The sequence below is a fragment of the Lipophrys pholis genome (assembly GCF_963383615.2).
Source record: "Lipophrys pholis genome assembly, chromosome: 10".
Classification (NCBI taxonomy): domain Eukaryota; kingdom Metazoa; phylum Chordata; class Actinopteri; order Blenniiformes; family Blenniidae; genus Lipophrys; species Lipophrys pholis.
This window is the reverse complement of record NC_137640.1, coordinates 26,934,103-26,954,290: the sequence shown is the minus strand read 5'-3', so window position 1 is coordinate 26,954,290 and position 20,188 is coordinate 26,934,103. Positions and strand designations below refer to the sequence as shown.

The following is a 20,188-nucleotide window of genomic DNA, read 5'->3' as shown; positions in this document are numbered from 1 at the left end:
ACTGTCACTCTTTTCCAAACAGAACGAAACACAATTTCATGTGAAAACAAGACTTTAGTCGAGCTTTCTGAAGTTTGACTAGGAGGGTGGTCCTTTCTGTGTTTTGGCTCTTGATACTTAAGAGGAAAGCCCCAACTCTTTCTTGGTGGACTTCCTACAGCTTCTTGAATCCTCTATTTGACCGTCTTCTTCAGGCTGTGGCCCGAAACATCTTCCTCACTCAACTTTCTATCCATCTGCTTTGACTGAGGACTCGTCTTCTGTCTTCATCCCCGTGAGGCTGTAGGTGAGGGTCTCCACGGCACCGGTTGAATCTAGTTTTCTCCGCGACTGCAACAGTGAGAACTGAACCTTCTCTGCACATTTATGGAGTGTGTATATAGCACAAACATTGGACGAATTCCTATTTTCCCAACTGTTTAGTTGTAAACTGTAATTATTGTCATAAAACCTTGTGGTTTATATGTAAACAGTCTCAAACACCACTGCTGGTGCCTCGTCTTTTCCTGAATATCAGCCCACATCTGTAAAGTAAAGATGAATGACCTGATAAATCTCCAAACATTGAAATGTTTTTCTAATCTTTAAAAATGCATCATCATTTATTTTTTCTCACCAGAGCCTCAGGCACAACCTGCCAGGAAAGAACAGTGCCACCTTATTTTTTTAAACTCCACTTCTGCCACACCTCACAACTAAACTACGTAGAGTAAAACTTGCAGTGACAGGAGCTCGAGCTTCCTCTCAACTTCACACTGTAGGAATGTTTCTTCTCAAACTCAATTCCGCAGTTCGGCCGATCCAGCTTCCCTTAATAAATAAAAAATAAATAAATCAAATCCACCAAAAACTATTAAGGTGCAACATTGAAGCGGTTCTAAACTTTTCAGACATCTTTTATTTCCAAGTGGCGTAAACACAAGTTGCTCTTGTTGAACAAGATAAGAAAACAATGCCTCCTAACACAGAACATAAAACACTGCAGAAGATCTTCGGCTCCTATCGGCTCGATTTAGATGATTTTCATTGACACAAACCAAACAAAGAAAGAAAAGAAAGTCAAGGTCACATGAAGACGACAAGACGTATCCGACTGCTCTGAAACAGGAATCATCAGGTTTTGACCAGGACTGCACAAACAGATTCACACTTTGAATGATGAAAAAACTCCTTATTTACCATTACAAAAATCAAAAACAACCCCCCCCCCCCAATCCCACTGAACCCTTTCCAACTCCCCTGAGCTCAAAGCCCCATGGTGTCACTGCTTTAGCTGGATGGCTTCTTTCCGCGCAGCGTCTTGCAGCAGCTGAGTGTCCACTTCATCTGCCGGGAGCTGAACGTATCGGACCACCGAGCCTCGGATGAAGCAGTTTTTCACCGACAGCTGGAACAAAAAAAATGAACAAGATTGGTATTCGGCACATCAGAACTGAGAAATGTGTCAAATACTTCAGGAGAGGACTGATAACAATCCGGTTCTCTTGCTGAACTCACATATACGATGTGTGTTCCATCTGGCTAAAAGGATAAAGACAAAACATGCTGGACTGCTGCTGCCACTGACTTTCACAATAATCCCCTGCACTAGAATGAATCACGTGGTTTGCATGTTCATCTCATGTTAAAAACGCATCTGGAGTTTCAAGCTACTTTTTGCTCGGGCTGAACGATTAATTACCTTTGCGATAATATCGCGATATGATAAAACGGGATTTTCTAATCGCCACGGCTGCGATTTGACTGCTCAGCGATCTGGTCACGTGACGACTTGCGCGTCCTGCGCGTGTCATCTGCCCAGCTTGCCCGAACAGGCTAGTGGTTTTTAGGTATGGAGCCGATCCGATCCGGGATCGGGTTCCGATATCAACGTAATTCACGGATCGGAAATTTCCGATCCAACCTGCGGAGATTTCTGATCCATGAAGCCTCGTCTGCTTCACTGTTACTGAAACGACCCCACAGTGTTTCCCTGCTGCTGCTCTGCAAACTGTGGACTGGATTTCCTGAAGGGAGGCGGGTCTCAATGAGACCAGGAGGAATGAGTCAGGAACGCCATTCCACAGTTTGCAGCCAGCGAGCAGGCTAGGGAAGTAGCACTGTGCTATCCAACTTTTAATGACAGCATGTTGCTGTTTGGATGGATTTTACACTCAAAACACCACAAAGCAACACATCAACGTGGATGTTAGCAAAGCCATAGAACAGCCAGGCGGTCGCTCTGCAGCCAGACGTCCTCGCCGAGGAGAACAACACTGACCGCAGCATTAGAATAATGAACAGCAGCTCCTCCACTGTAGCAGTCGATTCACACCTCCGTGAAGCTGCGTCCTCCTCCACGCTAAACTCCCTGAAAATAGTCCCGATCATTTGTGTTGTGTTCGAGCTGGAAACATTCCGTTGGTGCTGCTTTCCTAAAGAATTTCCCCAGGAATTATTAAAGTGATTCTGAGGTTCTAAAGATAGAACTAGTTTACTATGAGATGATGACGTCACGCAGACCCCCACGTTGTCCAAATGGAACAAAAATAGTTTGATCCTTAATGTCAAGCCCTGCATTAGTATAGTGACCAAGCCTGGGCTTAGGGCTTAGATCAGCACAATGGACAAGCGGCTAGCTTGTTGTGGTGAAAGCTTACAAGGCTGCAAGTCACAGTATTTAGTAAGTTTACTACTGTAATTGAAGTAGAAGATAAATAAACTGTCTTTCATATTAATACATGCTTCATTTGACTTTATCTTAACATAAGCCCAGTCTATAAGAAATAACATTTTATGTATAATAAATCTGATATTGTTTATTATAATACACATTGATTTATTGCTTGGGGTTTGTTGAAAAATACATGAGAAGAGGACCTTGAACAAATAATCACATATTAAATCGCAATATTGAGGGAAAAAAATCGCAATTAGATTATTTTCCAAAATCGTTCAGCCCTACTTTTTGTACTGACCCAGATCAGAGCACCGCCGTGTGTGAGGACATTAAAAACACATTTAGTCGTACCAAACTGTATCAAATTCAAAATTTTTTGCAAAATGTGCTCCGTCTTGAGCAAAAACAAACGTCTGTTCACTTTGGTAGTTTGTTCAAACCAACGGTGAGTAATTCAACACGTGATGCATTTTAAATATCACACTGCAGTAATGAATTGCATAAAATACGCTGACATAGACCACACTAAATTATCGTACGCTGTATTGCCAAAAGTATTCGCTCAGCTCTCCAAGTCATTGATCCGATCACTTTTATGGCCACGGGCGAAGAACATGATCCACCTCGACATGCAGATTATTTCTACAAACGTAGACCTTCAGATTATCTCCAGAACAGAGTGGAGAGCTTCATGGACGAGCAGCTGCAACCAAGCCGCACAATACAAAGCATCAGCTGCAGTGGTGTAAAGCCACTGGACTCTAGAACAGTGGAGACGAGTTCTCTGGAGGGACCAATCACACTTGTCCATCTGGGAGTCTGATGAACAGTCTGGGTTTGATGGTTTCCAGGAGAACAGTACTTGTCTGACTGCATGATGGAGTGTAACGTTTGGTGGAGGTGGGTTATAGTGTGGGATTGTTTTTGAAGAGTTGGTCTCAACCTCTTAGTCTGTGTTAATCAGTGTGGGAGCAGTTTGGAGAAGAACTCTTCCTGTTCCAACATGACAAAGCAAAGCCCAGAAAGACCTGGATGATCCAGTTTGACTGGCCTGCACAGAGTTCTGACTTCCACCCGACAGAACCCCTTCAAGATGAATTAGAGACTGCGAGCCAGACCTTCTCCTCCCACATCACTGTCTGACCTCACAAATGGTCCAGAATTACAATAAACATGCTTGAACCTTGTGGAAAACCTTTCTAGAGGAGTTGAAGCTGTTGTAGCTGGAAAAGGTTGGTCCCACATCATATTACATCCTGCGGTTTAAGAATGGGATGTCACTCAAATTCATGCGCGTGAAGGCAGACGTGAGGTGACGTCAGACGTCGTCACACTTCTAAACTGTTTTTAAAAAAAGACCTGGATGATCAATAAACAGTTCAGCGGAGCGTGGCAAAGGAGGTTTCTTTATTCCTCAACAGATAAAACATTCATGAATTTTAGATTTTGAAAAATCAAAAGCCCCTCTGGGACCTTTAAACCTTCCATTACTAAGAAGGAAATTAGGATGTATATAAATGAGACTTCTATTAGATCATTTAAACACGATCTGAAAAATAATAGACTTCTGACATTGTCATTGTATTTTAATATAAATTTATCTTGGTTGTAATGACGTCCCACCGTCTCATCCATAAGCACGGTCTTTTAGTTTGTTTGATACGTTTCATCGCCGTGAATTATGCAAATAAAAAAAGGAAACATGACACAAAACTGCAGGTGACGGACTAGTAAACTCACCATATGTGGGTATTTCTCTGGGTCGGTGACACTGATGTCTGTCAGCTTTATGTTCAGGTACTGAAACACACAAAACGGGCAACGTCAGCACGAGTGACGCCTGGGCAGTGGGACAGAAACTGTAAAGTCTCAGTGTGTCTGTGTTAAAACAAATAGTAAATCTTTATACAAGACCTGGTCGACCGAATGAAGCGTCCCACAAATGCTAAATGGAGAGAAGAGCAAGATGAATATCAAAGCAGGTATTCAATGGAAGGACACGAAGGAAGAAATGTCGTGAAATATCTGCATATACATGTGTAAGTAACCACTCTACAGCTGAATGGGGGTCATTTTCTCGACTCAAAAGATTAGAACTAAATACTGTGGATGTTGACAGTTTTGGTGTCTGGGTTCTGTTGAAAGTAAAATATGAGTTCATGGGTTTGGAAGAGTTTTGCGTCCAATTTTACTCTACATTTCATACCGGCGTGTTGTGTGCAGCAGGAACCAGGAGGAGCTGGATGACAGTACGAGATTCAGGCGTGTTAAAGTAAGGAGACCATCTAACACATGCAGGAGCCAGGACCAGGGCTGGACCATCTACTTCATTAATCAAAGAAATAAATCATTTGTATTTGGTTTTTACTTTGATAATTTGAGAGTCTAGTTTCAGCGCGGATGTACTGATCTACACCAGAAGTTCAGGCAGCACATTTACTGAATGTGGCTCAACTTTGAAATTCAGAGCGTTTGTCAGGAAATTTACAGATGGAACAGAGAATCCAGTAAATAAGGAGCAGAAATAGATTATCTCCCAAAAACTGAAAAAGAGCTTCTTTATGGACATTAACAAACTACCGCAGCGTCCTGCGACAGCACGTGCGACAACCGCGGCTCGAATCTCACTAACTGGAGAATAATGAGAGAAAACACGGACCTCAGGTCGTTCTTGAGCTCCACCACCACGTCTTTCCCCACCAGAGACTTGAAGAAGGAGTAGAAAAGCTGGAAAACAAACCCGCATGTAGCGTCGGTGTTAGCGGCGGCGGGCTACTCGTTTCTGTGCGCTTCTCGAACACACGGCGACATTTCAAGTCAAGGGAATGAGGCTTCAGACGTTCAATATTGACTAAATATGCATTAAATGTTGCATAAAATCGAAAGAAATAGAAAATTCGGGTTTGTTACCATTTTTGCTGCTGCCTTCTGGCGGTAATGCGTCGGATGTTATTGACGTAACGGCTGCGTCATACTTCTGCGTCCACACAGCTGATGTAATTACAGCCGGGCTCCAGGAGGGGGTGACGTTGATCATTTTTGAAGCCAACATTGAGGTAGATGCTTGGGTTTATCAGGTATTGTTCAGGACAATTAGATATAAAACATTATGTTAACACTAATAATAATCACATCTTTGACTTTTTCTTTTTTAAATACAACGTCCCTGAGATGAATTACATATTTTTTTGAATTGAAATTAAACTTGGGTTTGAAGTTCACAAACCACTCTTGTTAATTATGTTACGTGAAAATTATTGAAACGTCAAAGGTCTTCCTACAGTGTTTCCCCCCAGTCAATTACTAATTTCTGTTTGCATTAAAAACATGAATGAATGTCTGTCTTGGGGCTGTTCACTTGCAACTTCAACTGCACGTGAACATTGCAATTCCAATGCTTCTAAGATATTGAGAAGCCCTATGCCTGTGTATGCACAACATTACTTGATATGAAATGAGTGATACAAAGATAATATACGTGCAATTCTCTATGGCAGCAGCAGATGGAGGCAAATGACTGGAGTGATGCGACGCCAGACTTTATACAGGAGCAGACCAAAAGTGTCATTAAACCAAAGTTTCACAGGCATTTCTCAGGAGGTTGTGGGAAACAGAATTTCAAGCTCAGTAAACTTGGATAGTTGATTTTATTGGAGCATTCAGTATAAACTTATTATGACTGTGCCTGTGCAATAATGTAATACTGCTTAGTAGTCATTCATTCACTAATGCAATAGTAGACATGAAATGTATTGGCATCTCCTGTGTGTGTGTGTGTGTGTGTGTGTGTGTGTGTGTGTGTGTGTGTGTGTGTGTGTGTGTGTGTGTGTGTGTGTGTGTGTGTGTGTGTGTGTGTGTGTGTGTGTGTGTGTGTGTGTGTGTGTGTGTGTGTGTGTGTGTGCGCATGTGATAATATATTACAGATTAATGATGATCCAGGTTACAGCGTAGGACATCTTCTACAGATGAAGCAACATTCATTTAAAGTTTGAGTACCACTGACCACAGGAAGACAAGTTAACAGACACAAGGAAGTAAGAAGAACTTAATATGAGAAAAGAGAATTTCCAAGCATGACTTCTTCATTGTAATTTCTAAGAATAAATCGTTGTAAATCATTAATGCGAGGTATAGCTAAAAGTTTTCAACTAAACATTCAGTTTTGCAACTAAATATCTGAATCAAAATTGATCAAATACGACTACAAAATATGCTCTGCTATAAAAGTACGAGTGTAACAGGGAAGCAGTTGTTGGCAATAAATAGCAACTGACTCTCACCTTCAGTCTGAAAGTTTAAAGTGACGCATTCACTATTGCTTTTGTCTCTATAGCCGGAAGACAAAACAACATATTTTAATGTGAAGCACAAGAAGTTCAGGATTGAGCAAAAAACTGCATCTCAGCTTGAGAGAAGGTACTTGTTGTGAGAGCGAGTGAGTTTAGAGTCAGATTCATGAGGCTCCTTCATGTGTGAGAATAAACTTTGCTGTGTTTTATATTTCCAAGCAGAGCAGGAAGCCGAGGAGCTGAGCACCACTGCAGCATCACTTCACAGGACGGCCCATCTTGGAATGTTCTGGATGCTCTAAAGGAAGAAAGAAAACGTTCACATCCCATGTGAAGGACTTCTTTGGTAAGTCTGAGGTTCTTATTCACCTTCTTTTGGAGGCTGAGGTTGACCGGGTCTCACTGGTGGCCTGTGTTTGCCGGGGAACTCGACGCTGTCTCGGTAGTCTCTCTCCCGGAGTTTGGCGGTCTGCGACTCGGGCACGCCCGGACGGGACTTGGCGGGTAAAGGAGGCCGGCTCTGGAGGATCACGCCTCCGTCTGAGCGCGACGGGACGACCACTTTCTTGTGCGACGAAGGGTGCAGGTTGGCAGTCGGGTTCTGGGGTTTGTTGTCGGAGCAGGTGAAGGAACGGTTGCGCGGGGTGGGCACCGGGGGGCGATCGAAGTCCCCGTCGGCTCCTTTGTTCACAAATTGCTGATCTAGGGTCGTGAGATAGTCCTTTTGTGTGACGTCAGGCTCCTTCGCCCGTCCGTGAGACTTTGCCATTGAGCCGTACAGCGGATTGTCAAACATCTCCGAGGACTTTGTTCCTTCAGCCCTGCAGACAAACGACGGTTGATGAAGACTTCATATTCTATTGACTCATACCAGGTACAGGTGTTCTGATATTTTTAGAAAAGTGTTTCACTGAAATGGAACTGAAACTAAAGTCTACGTGCAGCAAACACACACACACACACACACACACACACACACACACACACACACACACACACACACACACACACACACACACACACACACACACACACACGCACGCACACACACACACACACACACTCACACAACGCCGGCCTTTCCTGCAGCACTGCGTGCGCCCACGTTGAAGCCGCTCTTCTTGGACTCTTTACCCCCGTGCTGGGTGGAGGGGAGGTTTTGTGGGGACATGTTGTAACTCCAACCTTTATCTGTCACATTCCCTCCTTTGAAGGACAATCCCATGTAACTGGGGTTTGAGATATCGTGTGTGTGGGCGACCGAAAACCTGACAATCACAGGAGAGGACAAAAATATCACACTTTGGATTTATGTGTGTGTACATATATATATATATATATATATATATATATATATATAAAAACAACCAGGAGAAAAGTTCTCACCTGCTCAAGTCTCCACTTTTGCCCTTCGAGGTGACGGGGTCATCCCGTTCAACTTTGATGAAATCTAAAAGTAGAGATTTGAAGACACAAGATTTTAAGAAGAGCATTTGTTTTTTTTCCAAGTCCAGATCTTTTCTGTTTCCAATCTCACCGTATAACTTCTCCGTTAGTTTGCCCTCGGAGGTGCGTAGCTGGATTCCCCCGGTTAAAGTGCCCGTTTTCTCGCCGTGGTGAGTTAGTGTGATTTGAAACTCCGTGTAGCAGGTCTGGGCGGCTCGCAGCGCAACGCAGCCCTCGCCTTTAGAAACGACACACCAATTGAATTCACCGGTCGCCATTCGGCCAAGCGCAATCGACACGACAAGCTGCTTGTCTGCATTATTACCGTATGACTCGTCGCAATCTGTCGACTTCACACAGATGAGGAGGTGCTGGTCTAACAGGTACTCGGGGTCTGAGATGATCGGGGTGAGCTTCAAAAGACGGAAACGCTTCGGTAATGACAGAATACTTGTTTGCACAGAAGCGGCACCGAGAAACGACTGTGTTGTATGTGGTGCTAGATGAATAAAGTTCAATAGAATCTTTGAATAAGTATTCTTGTGGTTTGGAATCCAACATCGTAACGTGTAACATTAGTTGTTTTGGTTCACTCAATAAATCGTTCGTTTTGAACGATTCCAGCGAGAAACTTTGAGCATTTATTGTCCTGAACTATTAGATGATTTCAATTTGAAAATGATTCAAATCTTTGAAAGATTTAAAAAAAAAAAAACAACAACGTTTTAAGTCTATGAACAAAAAACCCAACCCTGTGAATGATGTAATGAGTGATGATAAAGCGGAGGACTTGGACTTAAAATGGCTGTTAGGTTTGGATCAAGTTTGTCCAATCTGACATCATACAGACGTGTGGTGAAGTTCATTTTAAGTGCAGCCTGGACTCTTTCAGAGTGTGATTTATAAATTCATTAACAGACTACAATATAGGGGAATTATCAAATTGAGTAACTTCAAATTTGATGATTTTGTCTTGATGGGAATGCTTAAAATAAAATCAAGAATTAAAATCCTTCTTTAATTTAAAATTGAATTAAAGAATAAATTTGGCCTCCACTTTGAAGAAGCAGAACAAATTGAATGCCTCACTTCCTTTTGTCCATTACAGTATATTGCCAGATGAGCCAGATTAAACATTTCCCTCCAATACAGCCGTTTCTATTGAATGTGAAAACCTGTCGTGTCTACATTGGCGACAGTCATTCTGAAAGCAACACATTTAACTCAAAAGGCTGTGTGGAATTGTGTATTCTCTGGTGATCTGAGGTCATAACAAACACAATTAGTCAGATTTGATCGTAAACACTGATTGAATCTGATTGGAATTTACAGAAATTACATTTGAAGCACATGCTGATAAACATCTAATATTCACATTTTCCCGATTTCCTTTGTACTTTTGCGATAATAGATGATAATAGATAGATCGATAATAGGTGAATAGATTCACATGCCTCCCCTGACTGCATGTTTTTAATGGCTGTCTGTTTGAGGCTGGTGTGAAATTACAAGCATTCAACTGCTACATGTCAAATCCTTAAAGACAGATTCTATTCTGACCAACCAGGAACTCATTATTTACATTGAGAGGCATTTTAGAGCCCGTTATGTAACAACAACCAAAATTGTTATAAAATATAATGTAATAAAACTCAAAATGTAATAACTGGTCAATAATGTAACGAGGCCCTGAGCACAAAACTTAAAAACATTTTATATTACATGATGGGGCAGGCCAATATTTCTATCCTATTATTGTAATAATTGTATTGCATCATAAATTCAGTTAATGATTTATGGTTTAGATTTGAACTTGACCTACTTTAACTTCAGCAACAATGAAAGAATGAGTTCTAAAACTTTGGACTATTTTTTATTTTTTATTTTTATGTAAATCTATATACAGTTTATGGTATTTATGGATGATTGCTCTTGCCCAAGTCTTTTACAGTCTTCTGTTCTTTATAATCTGTAATCTATTTCTCCAATCATCAGTACAAAAAAAATGTTTAACAGTAAACATATTAAGATCACAATTATTACATTTTTGGGTTTTATTACATTATATTTTATAACAGTTCAGGTCATAGTTACATATCGGGCTCTAAGCATCTTAAAGAGATAGAACCTAAATAAACTTGTTTGCAACGGGACTCCAAAGGTCTGCATGAACAATAAATAACATAAAGAATGTTGTTTTGTTTAATTTAAATGATGGATAAACAAATAATATTCAAGCAACTCAATATGCAAAGGACCAGAAAAGAAAAAAAAAAAGCCTAATTCATCCTCTCCAACGTACCGTAACCTGGTTGCCAAACCAAACTTTGATTGAGCCGGTGGAGTGCTCCGCGTTCTCTCCCTCACAAGTCTTCACAGCTTCTGTCGGACATAATTGTTTTCACTGTTTCAGCCCATTTGAAACACAGTGCGGTGAGATATTCATGATGAGAGCAATGAAACCTACTCTCCAAACAGCTGGAGTGGAATTCGATGAAAAATTTGGTCTTTGATTTCGTCAGCAGGTTGGCCACACAGTTCATGATTTGAATTGCACCTTGAGGTGCACTGTTTGGGTCTGATTAACAACAAGAAGAGAAATGTCAGTCCACAATCCGGTGTGTGCGTGTGCTGAGGCTGACTGCTGATCAAACCTTGTTTGGAAACAAACTGTGAGGCCACTCCCACTTCAAAAGAGGCAAAAACCGGTGAGTGATCGCTGGTCATGATGTCGTTGGTACAACCTGCAGGAACAAAGTCATTCCTGCAGTAATCCATTACCTTATTGTAAAACATAAACACCTGCAAGGCAGATTTAAAGAGGAACTCCTCACCGTATGCCTGACAAACGACATGCACCAGAGGGTAGGACTTCCACAGGACACGGTCGCACCATGAGGGCAAATTATATTTTGTCTGGAGGATTAAATTCATCACACACACGGATTCTAAGTACGACAGTTTAGATGGACAAAGCCCATTGAAGCTGAAATGCTTGATAAGTCTTGATTTTTGTTTTAAATGTGAAAATAAGTTCACTGGCAGAGCTACAATAGTTTGTCAGGGGCAACACAGGGAACAAGCATCTGAGTAAATATAAGCTCACCCCTGTGGCTTTGGCCTTTGTGTAGGCATACTTCTCTCGAGTGTCTCTTTCAAAGCGATAAGTAGGTGCAAATGTGATTTCCTCTTCATCTGTAATGAATAAATGAATCGGGTGTAGAGAGAAAAGAATAAGGTGAACTGATGCAGATCATCTCTCATACAGGTACATCCGCTCTGACGATCCAAGAATTTTTCTTCCCCAAAGCTCACCGAAGTGCAAGAAGACCTTCCCGTCATTCCTCTCCATGGTGAGCTGGTCCTTACTGAGCAGTTCCTGGTACTGCTGCTGCTTGATCTTTGTCACAATGTTCTCAGCTTCCTGTAAAGGGAAAGCACGTAGGGTACTGACTGTTCCTGACTGCTGGCAGCACAGAGCTCATGACAGCCAACACGTCCTTTCATGCGCCGCTCACTGAACCGCCGCACTGCTGGGTGCCTGACGTCTGAGGTGAGACTGAGTCAACACCCGTCAAATATCATCAGGAGCAGTCGCGAGAACGCCCGGTGCTGAACTTACTGTGGATGGGAATTCAACGCGGTAGTTCAGATCTCCGAGCCAGAAGAGGTGAGTGAAGCGGTGAGTGATGTCGAACGGGTTGAGCTTCTTATCTCCCAGATTGAGAAATCGTAGGATGTTGACGTAGTTTTGATTACGTCTGTAAACGCAACAACAATGATTGGGGACAATTTTAAACTTTACTGAAACTTGCTTTACTTGATTGACTTGAAATTTGAAACTTTAATAAAGAAATGTCAGGTTTTCTTTTTTACTTTGGTCTAAACGAACAACATAGACTGGAGTGTTAAAAGAAACATGTACGTATGGAAACACACATATATATACATCTGTGTATAAACACACACAAACATAAATACACAGAAATCTTAAATATTTCACTAATCCATACGTAAATGATTCTACACGTGCTTCAGCTGGGTGTTATTTATTAAATGTGTTTCTGCTCACCTGAGTTTCTTCTCACTTCCAGAGGTCAAGTGGCTGTTGACAAAACCAAAGGATGTTCCATTGAACATGAAGGAGATTCCCACTGCTCCCTTGTTTCCTGTGGATTAAATGCCACAGCGGACAAATTTTCACAACTGATCGTAGAAAAGGCTTTGAGTTAGAGAAACAGAAGTGCTCACCCAGAGTGTTGGCGATGCCTGTCTTCACGCTGTCTGAGAAGACGTGGGAGATCCTGTTTTCGTGCTCAGGCTTGGCCAGCACCACCATCCTGATGCTCCACAGCGTGTGAATGGCCACCTGCATGTGTGGAGATCCGATGCGTCACGCCTCTACACGTGAAACCTGCACTTGATTAGGACTTAGCAGGCTTTGTCTCAGTTACTCACCTGCTTGAAGCTGATGTTTGTGATGTTCCTCAGGACACCTTTCACAGTGTCTGCCCACTCCCTCTCACCTAACGGATCTTCCTGCGACCCGATGACGTAAAGATCATGTGGAATGTGATTGGCGGTGTCGTCCTGGGTCTTCCCTTGGCCCTTACACTGAAACCACGAGTTGATGTCGTGGGGAGGCCCGGCATTGCCTGCAAATGTGTGGATGAGTTTTGATGCAGTCAGGGAACGCTGATGTTTTGAAGCTCTGAGTGTTTGGTGACTGTTACCCATGTTCCAGGTGCCGACAAACACTGTGATCATATCTGGTTCTGGCTTCTCCGTGTGTTTGTTTTTCATTAGTTGAAGCAGCTGACAGTACCCTTCTCGTTTCTAGAGTCATGGGGGGAAATGTAAAAACAAATTGTCCAAAAATACTCAAGACTAAAACAATAAAAACAATAGGATTAAATCCTTTATAACTGACTGTTGGACTTAAAATCCTCTGCATTAATCGACGTGATGATTACCTTGGCGTCATCAAACACAAATTCCTTTCGTAATATCTTCTCCTTCTCCGTCTCCAGTACAATGACAAGCTTGGCGTGCATTTTCTGAGATTTGACCAACTGCAGGACTGAAAAACAGTAACGTTCCACCGGATGATATGAACACTATTTCTAATGCAAGGGCTCCAACAAAATAGCAGGTGATAAGAATTGTTTGGATGTAAATGTTAATGCTGGCATGCAGACTCATGTTGACACGGGCCTCGCATCTCCTGCCTGTGTTATGATGAAAATACCCTTCTGACCTTTGACCCCCAACCACTAATCAGAGTAATGACGTCACTGCATCATGTGGCATATCAGAGGATAGGGAACTGAAAAGGAACATTTTGGCCTTGGTTTGACATCAATCGGATTGAAACTGACCACGTTATGATAAAAATATGTCTTTGACCTTTCCGTGACCTAGACCTTGACCAGTGACCCAATCGCCTCCACCTAAATTTAAGGAAACCATCCTTGGACAAAGACAAATCATCCCTGAACATTTCAAGCATTTTGGGTGAATAGTTTTCATGAAAAGTTTGTAAAATACGTACAAACAAACCAGTAAACAAACAAACAAACAAACAATCAAATAAGTAAATAAATAAATAAATAAATAAATACACAGAGACAAAAGCATAACTTTCCCTCCAACTTTCGCTGGCAAAGGTAAAACAGTACATGAAAATAAAGAAACTTGACATGACTTGACGTCCCAAATAAAAAGTGACTCGAGACTCATGTGTGCGACTCTGTCACATGTCTGTAGTTTAATGTTCAGTCCCTTTAGCCATTTGGATTATTGCTTTTGTTTAACTTCTTTTTTTTTAACATTTACTTTTATTTCTACAGTCTATTTCTGGGTGGATTCACCGTTTTCCTTTCTTTGTGCTGGACAGGAGCTGTGGCCCTCACTGTGTGGCAGCCAGACAGCGGTGGCGCTGTTCCTTTTTCTTATCCAGTGCAGCACTCCAGATGACCTTGGTTTGGTGTGCCGCCTTGTGTTTAAGGCTGTGCACCCTTTTTCTGCTTGCTGCCACCGTAAAACCACAACCAAACCAAATTCTTTTTGTTCTCCCCATCAATAGCAGATTCTATCACAGTGCATCATTTTGAATGATCGCTATGATTTTAATGATTGATGGCAGTACCCCTTTTTCATTGACTATTAAAATGAAGGGTGGCGTTGGGAAATCACTTCTCCAGCGCTGATTTGAACCTGTGTGTCTTTTAACTAGTTGATGTGTCTTCAAACTAATTCCTGGGGTGAAATTCCCCAGGTGGCGTTGTCTGCAACCTTTTAAACAAACGCACTGCCACATTAGCTTATAGCCTCCTCATCGTTTAGCACTTTACCAATGATGAATAGCAAACTTACAAATGCTTTTACAAGGTTTGCAACCACAAACTGCTTTAAATGTCTTTACTACAACAATCTATTGCTTACACTATGCAGCAAAGGAATGACCGGCTACTGAGGAGAGTGAGAGACTTTGTTTCAGAGTGAAAGCTGCAATTCAGACAGAAAATACTGATCACGGGGAGCTGGAACCAAGCTATTGGCCATTAAGAATAAAAACAATACTTGAGGTTTGCTGAACAAGGTGTCACTGGATTAAACTGGGATTCAGATTTACTCCAAAAGGTGGTTATACAGCGATGACCGACTGGCACAGCAAAAAACAACAACAACAACAACAACAACAACAACAACAACAACAACAACTAAAATGTAAATAATGATCTCTTACTTTTGTTGTGAACATAAAATTTATCTTCGGGTCCATCTTTTGACTTTTTGACAAACAGTTTTCCACTTTCAACATCCACTTTCAGGAACATCTTAGTTGAAATACCAAGAGACTCCTGCTTTACCTTCCAGTGGAAGAGGAGAAAGAGTCAGTCAAAGCCTTTCAACATTGTATGTAGGCTTTTTGTTGTGGTCTTTTATCCGTTGTGTGTTAAAATAACTGTTTATAGATTCACCTCAAAAGTAACTATTGGTATGAGGGATTTCCTGTGACCTCCTTCATATCCAATAGACTCAAAAACAGAACTTTTGGCCTGAAAAAAAAAAATAGAGAAAACCATGTCGTCTCTTGGCTATATAAAGCAATGTCGTCAGTAAAACAGAGTGGTACTTTACCTTATCTTCAATTGAGTAGAGCAGTTTCGTGAGGCGCTCTAGTCTGTGGGACAAAGACTGACCTGAGTCGGCAAGCATCTGAGAATAAAAGTACGAAAATGAAATGAGAGGAGTGTTTTGTGTGAGATGACAATGCTGCAGTGACAAAGTGAAAAATGCTCCCAACTTGTTTTGGAACATGTCCCGTTCCTACAGAGATCTGCTGGTCCAGAGTCCTGTGGAAGACCTCCAGACATGGCAGGGTGCGGGAAATCTCACTAATTCACAAAATACAGATCAGAGTTCTGTTAAATGAACCTTCTAATCGATAATCCTGATTCTTTTTCTCCATGTACTTTATTAACTTCTCTCGCTACCTGTTTAGATTCTTGCAGATTGCCAACGTGAGCTTTTTCAGACCAGGAAGGTTCGGGTTACCCAGCTGTACTTGTTCCGCATCCAAGCAGATAGAATTGCTGAAGTATTCTTGAATAGCCAGTTGGTGCTCCTCTGGTATTCTGGAAATATTATACAAGAAAGCCTCAAACACGCTGATGTCATGAACATTTCAGTCAACGAACCCAAACTAAGTTTAAGACCTCACAGCTTTGCAGTCGTTCATTCCCTCGTCTCAACTTTGTACAATTGTGTCACTGATGCAGTAATCAAAATGAGTGTTATTCATCGTAATTTATCAGCTTAAGAAAGTGTTTTATTTAGATTAGAGTTCACAAACTTCCTTTTGTTGTTTGAATTAGGGCTGTGAAACTGTTGGAATAATTGCATTGTTCATGATTTATACTTCCAACATATCATTTGAGAATATTACAATCAGGTAGTGGATAGTTCTTGACTCACAGCAATAGGTTGCATGTTCTCTCTGTGCATACATGGATTGTCTCTTTAATCCAGTTTGACTGATTATGTCTTAAAATTGCTTGCAGATGTGTGTTGTTGTCTTCATCTTATGTGACTCCGGCTCCCCCCATCCCCTATTGGACAAAGTCTAGAACATGGATTGATTGTGTCCACGAGTAACATCACCTCAGTACCAAATTCTGTAATTATAATGCTTTTCTGCTCTTCTGAAGATAACTTATTCACCACAGAAACGTTGCTATAACACGACCACGAGGAAAGGCCTCTGAACCTCTATTGACGCCCTTAATTTGAACCTCGAATGTGAAAGTGACCGTACACGGACAGATCCATTTGCTGAAGCCTCGTCAGGTAGATGTCTGATAAAGATTTGCTGGCCTGCTCAGACGTCTTGGAGTCACTGTCTTTCACATCAGCAGTGAGGTTCCTCGGTGGAAGTTGTGGTGGATGACTGTTGGGCTCTGCAACACAAAGTCAATCAGTATGTCAAGACTTTTTCGAAGACGCAGCCGTGTTCTATATGGAAGCCAACAAACAGTTGAAAGGTTATTGACCTGGCTCCTCGTCTACCTCCTCCTCCCTCTGGACGGGGTACTGCAGGTTTGTGATCAGACCCATGTTGGGACTATAATAGGCCTTCACCAGCTCTGGCAGCATGGTGAAGAACCTGATAGGAACTCCCTCCGACGCCTGCAGAGCAAATGCAGAAACAGAACAGGGAAAAAGTCCAGAGATCACAAGCTCATTATAAAAAATACTGGACACTGGTTCATTGCATCTTATGGAGCTCCTTTATTGAAGTTCTTCCTTCAACATTTAACTAATGACTCAAAACAAAAACAATACAGTAGTAACTCAGCTATTACAAGCTAATTTTGTCAACACACTAATAAAAGTTGATACTGAAATTAGAAGGCACTCATATAAATTGCACAGTCACTGTCATTCATGCTTCGCAGTTTGTAAGGACATGTAAGATTGTGGCTCTCCTTGTCGATGTACTCTACAATTCAGGAATCAATAAATGTACACATTTCACATCATCTATTCCAGATTTGTGCAAGTGTTGTAGATAGATTTCACTACAACAAACTAGTGGCACAGGTCTATAGTTTACTGTGATTACTGTCTCGATGACGTAATATGCTGACGATACTCTGTTTTAACTCACTAGTGATACTCTCAGGCCCACAGTAAACGATATCTTCAAAGTGAATGTTTATAGCTTTTGTCTAAACCTATTTTGAGACAATGTTGACTAAAGGCTCTAATATCAATCAAGCATCTGCTGTTCTGTTAAGTTACAATTACATTTAACTGCAATACTTTTAAGTCTACTTTAAATGTGAAATATTAGTCAGCTTGTGCTCAATGAAACAACCAGCCTTTATATAGGCATGAGTGAACAGTTTTTAAAAATTTGTTCACTTTTTAATAAAATCACTGCAACATTATATAATCACAACTAGTGTATTTATTTACTTTGTTTTTAAATTGTGAATGAGTATAAAAAACAATAGGTTGAACGTAAGGTTGAATCGCCCTCTTGTTGAATTATTTTCATCATAAAGAGGGATAAGTAAAAATGTTCCTGTCTGAAGATGAAAGCTTTTTCACCAGCAAACAGGATAAAACAAATCAGTTAGTGAATGTCTGTAGAATCTTAGTGAAGTCCAACTGTCACCTGCAGAAGGGTAAAAGCTTGCCTGATCTTGTTTGTCAGTATGAATACAGACCGTGGAAGCAGGGCCTCATGATCCTTCTGACTTTTGGGGTTTTAAGCAGAAAAGTTACCACAAGGATAACTGGCGACGTCACTTTTATCATTGTGAAGCAGAATTCTCAGAGCGTTTGATTGTTCACCCACTAATAGTGAACGTGAGCTGGGATTAGACCGTCACAAGAGTTTTACTCTACTTGTTGCAATAGTGATCATTGAGAGGGAAATTACTGCAATTAACTCGAAAGTCCCATTCAAGTCGCGCACAGTCTGGATAACACACCAGCTTTAGTTCATTTCCTGAATTTGTTTTTTAATAAATTGTGTCATTGTCATTGGCCCACCCAGAGGCAATAAAGAAAAGATCTGTTCACAGGAGTGCTTGATAGTTTGACAGTTTGCTACTGAAACATTTATTATGGTGATGCATTTTATTTTGTATGAACTACATCTTCACATTCATTAGATTTTAAGATAAACACAATGTTTTCACTGAGTGAAAAAAAAACCCCCATCTATTTTCGACGGTGCATGGATGACTTACAAAAGGAACAAACCCCTGGGGAGCACACGTAGCAGGCAAAATGCCTCCAACCTTCTTTGAGAAATAACAAATGTTACTTTCAAATACAAAAAAAAACAAACTATAAAAGTGTTGAGATGTTAAAAGAACTATTCTAAAATGAATAATTAGACCCTTTGCTTCCCTGGTCCCTCTTGTATTTATTTTATTTTTTTAATTATACTATTCTCGTGAAAACAAAAGTCATTCTCATTTGTATTTGTTATAGTTACAAACTTTATAGATACCTGTCATAAAGCTTAGGATTATATGAATGTATTATTTGTGAGCACTGTCTGTTAAAGTTGTTTTTTTGTTGTGGTTAATGGTTAATTGTGTTTGTTTGCATTGTTTGGATGTCCCCTATTTGTGCAATAAAGTAAACAAAAACAACAACAACAACCAAATATAAACTTTTTGCAATTGACTGTTGTTCCTATTCCTCTCGTGTCTTTTTAATCATTGTGTGTCTCACTGGGGCTGTTTCATGTGATGTTGGGCCTACAGGTGGGTGTGTGTTTATCCAGTAAAACCTTCATGGATAGTTAAGAATATTTTCATCTTGGTGTGTGATATCTATAAGCACAAAAAGTCATATCTTAATAAAATAGTCACATCTCTGCATTTCTATTTGCAGCAGATTTGAAAAAGAGCAATACCCCAAACACCCATAGTGGCTTGCATCAAGTGGTCCACTCACCTGGACAGACAGCTTCTTATCTTCATTTGGCAGGATTCTGTAAGTGTGCACACAGTTCTGGTATCTGTGGTCAAAGTATGAGCAAATACTGGTCAGTGTGACTTGACGTCAACAGCAGAGTTAAATATAGAGTGTTTGAAATGATGCACTGAAAGCAAGGGGAGGTGCGTTGGGGTGACCGAGCATGCAAATATGGAAAGAGGAAGTAGTCTTTCACTGCCGTGGTCAAAAAAGAAAGAAGCGATCCTAGTATTTTTTTAATGAACTTGTCTTGATTTTGTAACACAGAATGACATTAAGGCTTTAAAACCCAGCACAGACACCATGTTAGGCCAACTTTTATGAACAGTTTACAGTCTAAAGCTTGTGTGTTCAAAAGGATTTCTCATGAAGTGACGTAAGTCATTACAAGCACCACAAATGCCTGTATAAAAGTATAAAAGCAATAGGATTGAAAGGGAATAACTTACAACACACAGAGGGCGTGCGCTCCCTGTATGGACTCACTGGCCCGGATAAGGAAGCTTCCGTCTCTCGCTGCTTTGGAGAGTAGATCCTCGGCTTTGGATCGGGTTATATTGCCATGGTACCAAGGCTGATGGCTCTGCATTTTGTTCCTCAACCCCCCTAAAAAAACCTGAGCTCAAGAGGTTTGCATCTGCTCTCGGAACAACAAAAATATGCCAACAAGCCAAAGCGAACTCCTAGTTTTTCTGTTTTTTCATCTCCTTGGGTCCGTCGTTCTCAGTCCTTTATTTTGCTCGTTCATCTTCTGCATCTGCAAGCTGCAAAAGGAAGCTGCTTCTGGCTC

General features: G+C 41.1%; 2 protein-coding genes across 3 annotated transcripts; both read right to left on the bottom strand.

Moving 5' to 3' along the window:
- Positions 1 to 871: 871 nt before the first annotated feature.
- smx5 lies at positions 872 to 5,632 on the bottom strand. Its single transcript, XM_080473817.1, has 5 exons — positions 5,570 to 5,632; positions 5,319 to 5,386; positions 4,574 to 4,604; positions 4,400 to 4,459; positions 872 to 1,387 (listed from the first exon to the last, which is right to left on the bottom strand). Exons 1-5 carry the CDS (start codon positions 5,570 to 5,572, stop codon positions 1,262 to 1,264), a joined length of 288 nt encoding a protein of 95 aa, XP_080329943.1. The 5' UTR covers positions 5,573 to 5,632; the 3' UTR covers positions 872 to 1,261.
- A 656-nt stretch (positions 5,633 to 6,288) lies between these two features.
- On the bottom strand, positions 6,289 to 20,188 carry inpp5d (inositol polyphosphate-5-phosphatase D). Of its 2 annotated transcripts, XM_080473522.1 has the most exons (27): positions 19,848 to 20,188; positions 19,378 to 19,441; positions 16,950 to 17,085; positions 16,715 to 16,856; positions 15,894 to 16,034; positions 15,704 to 15,794; positions 15,538 to 15,615; positions 15,378 to 15,455; positions 15,143 to 15,266; positions 13,368 to 13,474; positions 13,128 to 13,230; positions 12,853 to 13,049; positions 12,646 to 12,763; positions 12,467 to 12,563; positions 12,017 to 12,155; positions 11,710 to 11,818; positions 11,501 to 11,589; positions 11,229 to 11,310; positions 11,049 to 11,138; positions 10,862 to 10,972; positions 10,697 to 10,776; positions 8,720 to 8,807; positions 8,486 to 8,632; positions 8,335 to 8,398; positions 8,016 to 8,216; positions 7,318 to 7,769; positions 6,289 to 7,246 (listed from the first exon to the last, which is right to left on the bottom strand). In XM_080473522.1, exons 1-27 carry the CDS (start codon positions 19,985 to 19,987, stop codon positions 7,206 to 7,208), a joined length of 3,309 nt encoding a protein of 1,102 aa, XP_080329648.1. In that variant the 5' UTR covers positions 19,988 to 20,188; the 3' UTR covers positions 6,289 to 7,205. The 2 variants fall into 2 exon arrangements, with proteins under 2 accessions (XP_080329648.1, XP_080329647.1); XM_080473521.1 differs by having other exon boundaries at positions 6,290 to 7,246; positions 12,853 to 13,230; positions 19,848 to 20,184.